The sequence below is a fragment of the Podarcis pityusensis genome (genome assembly GCF_964106645.2).
Source record: "Podarcis pityusensis genome assembly, chromosome: 2".
In the NCBI taxonomy this organism is placed as follows: domain Eukaryota; kingdom Metazoa; phylum Chordata; class Lepidosauria; order Squamata; family Lacertidae; genus Podarcis; species Podarcis pityusensis.
The window spans coordinates 55,762,597-55,771,369 of NC_138029.1; the positions used below are offsets into that span (position 1 = coordinate 55,762,597).

Genomic DNA, 8,773 nt, shown 5'->3' on the forward strand with positions numbered 1-8,773 from the left:
AGGGAGCGAGCAAGCCAGCCGCCGTGGCCAAAAGGGGGGATTGCGAAAAGCAGGAGACTGAGGCGGCGGCGGCGAAAAGGAGGCCCTTGTTCGGGGCTGCAGTTGCCGCTCTCAGTCAACAGGTTGCACCGTTCCCCCTCGGCTGCCCCGCAATGCGCGCTCTCTCCCTCCCTGGACACGCGCTCTCTGCTATGCTGCGCCCGCGAGCGGCCGGGCGGGCGCGAGCGCCGCTTCCCTTTCGTCTCTCTCTCTCTCTCGCTCTTTGCATGTCTGCGGGGCGGGGGCGGGGGAGGGGACGGAGGGAGCGAGCGAGCGAGGGAGAGAGAAGGGGGAGGAGGCAGCAGCCTCTGCTGCTAGCGCCGCCGTCCTCCATTTTGTGGCTGGGGCAAAGCCGTAGAGGGGAGCGCGGACGGTGCGGCGGCTGGGAGGAGAGGAGGGGAAGGGAGGAGAAGGAGAAGGGGGAGGGCGGGACGCTGGGTGGGTGTGAAGTGCAGAAGGGGGAAGGCGGGGATGCAGAGGGGGCAGAGGCTGGAGGAGAGGCAGCGGGGCGCGCCAAGTGGGGCTTTAATTAATTGAGGGGGGACAGGAGAGTGTGTGTGTGACAGACAGACAGAGAAGGGGGGGAAGAAGAGGAGCAGGTGAGGGGGCCGCCTCTGCTGCTGCTTCTGGCGCCTGTGTGCGTGTGTGGGGCGAAGGGAGGGGGGCGGCTGCATTCTCATCTGCAAAGGGGCGGCAGCTTTCGCCGCCGCCCCACACCCAATCCCGTCGCCCCGTAACTCTCCTTCCTTCCAGTCTCTCCCCCCCCACCTCCGCCCCGCGCCTTCCAAGTTGTTTATTCGCTTGGCTCTGTGGTGCCGGAGCCATGGAAGTTGGCGGCTAGAGGCGTCCCAGCGCCCCCACTGGATAAGGTAAGGGGTGGCTTCTTCTCCATGTCCGCCCGCCTGGCTGGCTGGCTGTCGAGACGCGGCGGGGGCGGGTGGGGGCCGAGGAATGGCTTCTACTTTTAGGATTCTCGAAGGGAGGCGGAGGGCGACGGAGGGAGGGAGAAGGCGGCGGCGGCCTGCTCCCCCCCCCCGTAGAGGTCACCCCCCTCCGTCCCTTCCTCAGTAATGTCTGCCCGTTTCGGCTTCTCCTTCCCGCCCGCCCTCCTTCGACCCGCTTCCCACCGCCGTTAAGACCAGGCGATTTGTTGCTGAGGCGTGAGGCCAGATATTTTTTTTGGGGGGGGGGGTTGGAAAGAGATGAGGAAAGGAAGATTGGAGGGAGGGGGAGAAGCGCTGCTCCTCGTCTCAACTTTAAAGTCGTCCACGTTAAATTTGGACGTCAGAGAAGGGGTGTGCGTGTGTATGTGTGTCTCCCTCTCGCACACACAATATGCGTGTGCGTGCGTGGGGTGGGAGGAGGGGGGGCGCGGAAACTGGTTCGCTATCCTATTTCACAACCTTCTCTGGCCAATTTCAATCCCAAAAGGATGATATGCCCAATATAGTATCTCTTTTCTGAGAAATGAAATTTTGTTTAATGATAAAAAGTGCTATAATTTATTGCCCTCCTCGCCCAACTTGCTTCCAGTTGATTTGTGTGTGTGTGTTAAAAAATGAACATCTGTTGTTGAGAATCGGGTTTTGGTGGTTGTTTTTTTTAATTTTGAAGGCGCTCACACCCCCCCCGTCGTGTTTTTTGTTTTTTGTTTAGTTGACGGGGCCCCAAGGGTTTGGAAACCAAGAAGTCGTCGAAAACTCGGAGTTGGAGTTTTTGAAGCAAAGGGCTGGTGGGCGTGCCAGGCAAAATGCTCAACAGGTCCCAACACATTTTTCTTTTCTTTTTGAAATCTACTTTTTGAAAAGGAGAATTTCAACTCAGAAAGAAGGTGCTTAGATATATTTCCTCGGGGGCGGAGAGGAGCTGTATCGTGATAGATTTTCCCCCTTTGGCGTTGCCTATGATTTAATGGCTTTTGCGTCTGTGCAAGAGAAACCTGTGAAAATGTGGTAACTCCAGTTGTTCCCCTTGTCCTTCCCTTTTTTCCCTCAAAACTATGCAACTGTGTGCTTTTTTTAATTACATGATGGCCTTTTTTTTTAAGTGTCTCATGCAACTTTTGACAAGAGTAGGCTGTTTCTCTTTTGCATTATCCGTTTTTGTTTTGGCTTGGGAGAGAGCTGTTAGGAAAGCTTCCTATCCTTTTAGCACCTTTTACAGCTTTCAGTGTTTTGGGGGAATCTATGCAGTGCCCTGAAAAGGAGAACTTAAAAGAAACTAAATACACATTGTTAAATTTCTCTGCTACTTTAAGAGTAAACTTTTTTCCATGTTGGCTTCAATGTCCTTTTGACACCTGGTCATTTTTGTCCTAATTTGACCTCCTGATCAATTATTGATGGAAATGCAATTATTTCTACACAAGCATCAGCAGTTTTTAGATGCATTGACATATGCCGACTTTAGTTTTTTCTCCATGCAAGTTGATACAAGATATGGAAGGTTTAAAATTTAAAAGGAAACTGTCTGTCTCATTTCTTGTAAGGATTTCACTACAAATGGCTTACTTTTTATTTTACGTTCTCCAGGAATAATATGAAATGTAGAGGATTAAATGTGTGTGTTCTTCTCCACACACTTATGTTTAAGTATACATGTCTACATTTTACAATCTACTATTTGAAATTGACCATGGCCTTGGATTAAAATGGAACAACATATTTCTAAAATTGTATTTTTACAAAAACCTGGTGAAAGTGGGAGAGAGAGAGCCATTTGGAAAGTCACTAGTATCACCTGGGAATTTCCCCCCCCCCCCCCCGGCAAAGTTGGTACATTAGGCAGTATTGAAAAACCTGGGTGGTGTGTTAAGTGAATGGGAATGGAAGTTGTCACATAGATTTTTTGCAAGTATGTATGCAGTAGTAAACAATATTTATTGCATCAGTGACAAATATTACTGGCATGTTCCGGTTGTGATGAGTTGATGTTATTTTTATTAGTTTAATATGCTTTTACTATAACCTAGATTGAGAAAAGCTTGGAAAAATTCCAGCCCTTTGGATGGATTGGGTTAGAAATTCATTCCAGTATTGGAAAGTGTTAATCTAATGTCTACCGTTTTCTTGAATATGTGTCTGTTCTTTCAGTGTTGGAGCTTCAAGGGCTTTGGATTTGCACTATTCAAGTTTTATGCTAATGGTGAATATTTCTCTTTCTTTATAACCAGTATTAAAATAATGGAGCCCAAAGAATCACTGAAGTCCTCTGGAGGGGAGGAAGCAGGGAAAAGTGCTCACTTCCGTGACAAAGGAGGAATTGTGATGGACTTCCATCCATCCTTTAGGGGAGGAGCTACTGCCAAGACTCCTGCAGCTACGTCTCCTTTGCCTACCCCTTCTCAGTCTGATTCCAAGCAACTGCCTGCTGTGTCTGACTTGTCAAAGGGATTGGGAAGCAATGTGCCGCAGCCAGATCTGTCTAAAGCAGTGTCGCTCTCCATGGGACTGTATATGGGGGAGACAGAGGCAAAAGTGATGGGAAACGAACTTGGATTTCCTCAGCAGGGCCAAATCAGTCTCTCTTCGGCAGAAACGGATTTTAGGCTCCTGGAAGAAAGCATTGCAAGTTTGAATAAATCCTCTAGTCAGGCAGAAGGCTCAAAGGGTACTGCATCTGGGGATGTGCCTCTAGAACAAGAGTTCCCAAGCATGGCTAGTCATGATCTCACTTTAGGGCAAGGGGCTTTAGCGCAAAGCCAGGTTGGCACTAATGGTGGCAACTTGAAGCTGTTTCCTGAAGACCAAAGCACCTTTGATATTTTGCAGGATTTTGATTTGCCACCAGTGTCTCCAGGAAAAGAAACAAATGGGAGCCCTTGGAGAATGGACCCCATGCTGGATGACAGCAGCTTGCTTTCACCTCTTGGTGATGAGAGTTTTATGCTGGAGGGAACTGAAATGGAGGACTGCAAGCCTCTGATTTTACCAGATACTAAGCCTAAAATTAATGAGTGTGGGGATCTGTTGCACAGCTCCACAGTGAAGTTGCCACAAGTGAAGACTGAAAAAGAAGATTTTATTGAACTGTGCACCCCTGGGGTAATAAAGCAAGAGAAAATAGGCACAGTTTATTGTCAGGCTAACTTCTCTGGGTCAAATATGCTTGGAAGTAAGACATCTGCTATTTCGGTTCATGGTGTCAGCACGTCTGGAGGACAAATCTACCACTATGACTTGAACACAGCATCTGTCACTCAACAGCAGGATCAGAAACCAGTTTTCAATGCCATTCCATCTCATCCTGCTGGTTCAGAAAATTGGAATAGGTGCCAGGGATCTGGGGATGATGCTCTTACGTCAATGGGGGCTTTGAATTATTCTGGCAGACCTGTCTTCTCTAATGGGTTTTCAAGGTAAGAGATGTTTTTGTTCTAAACATATTACAAGGATAGTTATTTCAGCAATGTTCATTTTGTCTCTTCCTGTAGTTAGAAAGAGAATAATAATTTCTCGTGCTTGTGTGCATGAATTAACACATTGCAATAAAGAAATTACTTTTATTAAATAAAACGACCATCAGCAGTAAAGGATGAATCATGATTTAAAATATATGTCAGGGAAATGTTAAAATAGGAATGTTAAGCACAAATAGATCTTAAATCCAAATCGTTCATGCAGAAGGCTTTCTACAACTAGCAGAACAGTTGACATTTCATTAAAATGGTGTGTGCAGCATGCACAGCTTGGTGAATTCCCATCATGTTGTGTTGTGCCTGCTTTGGTGTAGTAACTGCAGCCTATGAAACTTTCAGCTCTAGTGTTCAAAGTAGGATTCCCCTCCGCCTTCCCCTTGATCAACAGTATTTAAAAAAGATAATACATTATGTTTCAATCTACATTTTGGTTACCATTGAGAAATGAATCATAGGAAGACTTTATTGTGTTGATAAAAAATGTGGAATAGTCTTTCTTGATAATGCTAAATGTGGAAAATATTTGGAGCAGAAGTTTTTAAAAAGTATGTTTTCATTCCAAGTCTGTATGAACAGAAAATTTATCCAGAACCTAGAAACGTGAAATGTGGTGATAGCAACTTACATTTTTTTCATTGTTGCCTCTCTCACTTTTATTTTAAACTTTCATTTATGCTTTTGTTTCAAGTGATTTAAAGCCTGCACCTTGCTTAAAAAAATTATCCTACATATTGAAATTGCCTTAAGGCTTATCTGAAAATCTTGATTTGTTCTGCATGCATACTTAACAAAATGGTATACAGGTTTTTATTTTGCATTTGATCTGGGACTTCCCTTATTACACCTGGATGTGCATATGCTGGTATGCATGGAGCGGTAAGACATTCTAGGAATTCTGGGGCATGCACCAAGCTCCTGTTCCTTATAATGTCCTATTTTCAGTCTTGCCCATCGATTCATGCTGCAGGGACGGATAGGGAATCTCATTGCTCATGGGAATCTCATTGTGAACACCATACTGTACCCCTTCACATGGAATGTTTGCAACTAGTATGTTTTGTTTTATGATATTATAATGAGCAACAGTTTGTACTGCATGTTTTTGGAACATTTTTGAGGAATTTCTGCTGAAGAAGAGGGGACTTGTTGCTAGGCTGCTTTTTATCATCAAGTTACTTATACAGTTACTGCAGTAAATGTCACTCAAGAAACACGGTGAGAAACTCATGAGACTTAAATACTGTAGATACTGTGATTTGAGTTATTCCTTTTGATAAGAATATGGGGGGGGGGGAGAATTAGATATATTTTTCCAATATATTTTAACATGAATGCCATGTAAAATCTATAAAATATACATTAAATGGTAAACTTGTACCTAGGAGTTTTTTTGGGGGGGGGGAGTTTAGTGGTAATATTTATCCAACTGATGGCATTGCCTGGCATGTCTGAAATTCTTGCTTGTGAAATGCTATGCTTTGAAATATGAAAGCCAATGATTGCTGACTTCTTTTTTATGCCATCCCAATCTACCGGTATTTCTGATATTTAATTTAAACGGTGTATTTAGAAATTGCTTTTATTTCAGATTGTTCTGCAGTTTATTTATAGGAAAGCAGCACTAATATATACATAGTTCAAGCAACAAATACGTTGTTCAGAAAATGTTAAATTGCTTGTGCAAGCTCCTCAGGTCTCCATAGCACTCCTTCCTTCCTTCCTTCCTTCCTTCCTTCCTTCCTTGCATGGAATAGGAAATGAACCAAAGACTGGCTTATATATGTGAACCAGCACTCATTGTTTGTTTCTCTCCTAACAAACCATGATAGTGATTCAAGTATGAACATTGGTTCACCATCAGTTTGCTAGGAAAAAAGTGTACGTAATGACAGCTCAGCCTCTAGTTAGTTTCCTCTTCCACGTGCTGGTGGAGCACCATGGTACTTTTGAGCAGCGTACACCAGCACACTACATGCTTGCTTCAATCCTAATGATTTAAGGTGACATGCAAACCAGGCCAAAGATCCTCATGGCACTTTAAAGGCTGACTAATTTAGGACGGCAGGAGTGTTTCTAGGCTGGAATATATTTCATCATCCAGAAACTTTGACTAGGATTTGCTCATGACATGGCCATCGTGATTCAGATAAAATTGACATAGCTAACAATATTTATACTTTTTAATGCTGCACAGCTGAACTCTTGTCTAATACAACCTTTAGAACAGAGTGAAAATTAATTATGTAAAATTATGAAAATGTTTCTTTTGTAGGACATTGTTGAAACAGTGAATGTACTTGACTGGTTGACGTTTATTCCAATTATAAGTTTATTCCAATTGGTAGAAGAACTAAAGCGCTCTACAAAATCAATAGCAGTGTTTTGATGAATAACTTGTTTTTCAAGTGGAACGTGCATATTGAGCCAGTAACTCATACTTTCAAGTTTTTCAGCATGATACAGTTGCAATCTTAGTCCTAATTACCTGGGAATAAATCACATTAAATTTAATAGAATATCCTTTTGAGTATAGGCTTACATGGTTAGCAATATAGTCTACTGGAGTGGCAGTCTTTAACTAACTGCTCACACATTTTCATTGGCAAGGCTGTAAGTTAAGGGCACAGTTTGATTTGATATTTGGTGGAGAGCTATTTTGTTTGTGTTATAATACTATATTAGGAAATTTAAAAAGGAAATATTAAATATGGTTTTATTCCTAAGAGCTTACAGAGCATTTTATTGGTTTAAATGTAAACACTTCAGACATCATGCCAACCCCTCATTAAGGATGCTGTAGTTATGGTTTGGTGTGATGTCCAGATTAACAACTGCTTTAACAGTAAGCCTGCCTTTAAAGGCAGTTCCACCACAGAAAAGGGACACTAAGAAATGGAAAGAGAAAACCCAAAGTAGCTCTAGGTCAGGGGTAACCAACATGAAGCCTTGCAGATGTTAAAGGAGTTGAACTTCCATTATGCTAGACCATTCACCATGCTGACTGGGATTAATGGAAGTAAGGAGTCCCAACAATATCTGAAAGGCACCAGTTGGGTACTGCTAGTTTAGACTAAGCTGTGGCCTTCATTTTAATAATAATAATAATAATTTATTATTTATACCCCGACCATCTGGCTGAGTTTCCCCAGCCACTCTGGGCAGCTCCCAATCAAGTATTAAAAACAATACAGTGTTAAATATTAAAAACTTCCCTGAACAGGGCTGCCTTCAGATGTCTGTTAAAGATAGGATAGCTACTTATTTCCTTCACATCTGAAGGAACTTATTTCCTTCACATCCTTCACAACAGTTGCTGCAAACAGTGGTTTAGCATCTTTCTTAACTGAATTTCAGCAGAAATATGAAGGCCTAGGGGGCAATAGAGGGGCTGTTATTTTCCAGTTTCCCCTCTTTCCTATTCTGAAGGGTCTCAGGTTTAAGTAATTGTATTTCATCTCTGTGTGTATTGTTGCAAGGATGATATTAAAGGTTTTAGTCTGTTGAAATGGGAAAGCCATACGGTAGGATTACAAACCAAATAAAAAACCATGGCTTGCAAAATAATGGCAAAATTTAGTTTGTACTATAGGGGAAGCAAATAATTGAAATGGGGGAAAAATAAGCCTTCAAATGATGGATTGACATTGTGCGTGAATGAGGTTCTGCAGCAAGGATAGTCTCCAGAGTTTGCTGGAGTACAGTTCCCATCATCTGGAGCAAGGATGGCTAGTAGTCAGAGATGATAGAAGTTATAGTTCATATGAACACCACAGATTCCCCATTTCTGATCTATACAGCAAATACTAATGATTGTATATGCATTTTGGAACATACCTAGGCCAGTCTGCTGAAAGAATAAACCAGTATCATTGTGGAAGTATATAGCTAATCTGTCTATTATTAAATGTACTTTTTAAAATTTCAAATACAGCTTTCATTTTAAAAGATTTCTGAAGGTACCTCCAACTTGCTAATTACTAGTTGTGTAGATTTCTGCCACATGTGATGTATTATTTAGACTTAACATTTCATGATTTGATATCTGCTGTTATATCTCGCGTGCTTCTCCATGTATTGTTTAATTTTTTAAAAATAGTTATTCTAGTCTGTCATTATGCTTCTCACTTCCTATCCAAGCACATCTGATTTCTCTTGTAAAAGTCACTTTGACAGATTCATTTTGGAGCCCTTGTGAAACCTGATCAGATGCATGCTTTCTCAGAAGTAAAGCTGGGCCAGTTCAGGCAGAAACAAACGTTAACAACCCTTAGGGTCTCACACTGTCTCTTATCTCTTTCATTGCAGCTGTGATGAGAC

The 8,773-nt window shown here is 42.6% G+C and overlaps 2 protein-coding genes across 4 annotated transcripts in view; one reads left to right on the forward strand and one right to left on the reverse strand.

The window, feature by feature from the left end:
• LOC308472376 (uncharacterized protein) overlaps window positions 1-8,773 on the reverse strand; it is a 616,296-nt gene that overhangs the window by 439,095 nt on the left and 168,428 nt on the right. The window lies entirely within an intron of this gene.
• LOC308472378 (glucocorticoid receptor-like) lies at window positions 464-4,415 on the forward strand. 3 transcript variants are annotated; one of them, XM_080997253.1, is made up of 3 exons: window positions 464-908; window positions 1,696-1,800; window positions 3,212-4,415. In XM_080997253.1, the coding sequence occupies exons 2-3, from the start codon at window positions 1,790-1,792 to the stop codon at window positions 4,398-4,400; spliced, it is 1,200 nt and encodes a 399-aa protein (XP_080853379.1). In that variant the 5' UTR covers window positions 464-908; window positions 1,696-1,789; the 3' UTR covers window positions 4,401-4,415. The 3 variants fall into 3 exon arrangements, with proteins under 3 accessions (XP_080853379.1, XP_080853381.1, XP_080853380.1); XM_080997255.1 differs by having other exon boundaries at window positions 465-908; window positions 1,696-1,870; XM_080997254.1 differs by lacking the exon at window positions 1,696-1,800 and having other exon boundaries at window positions 467-908.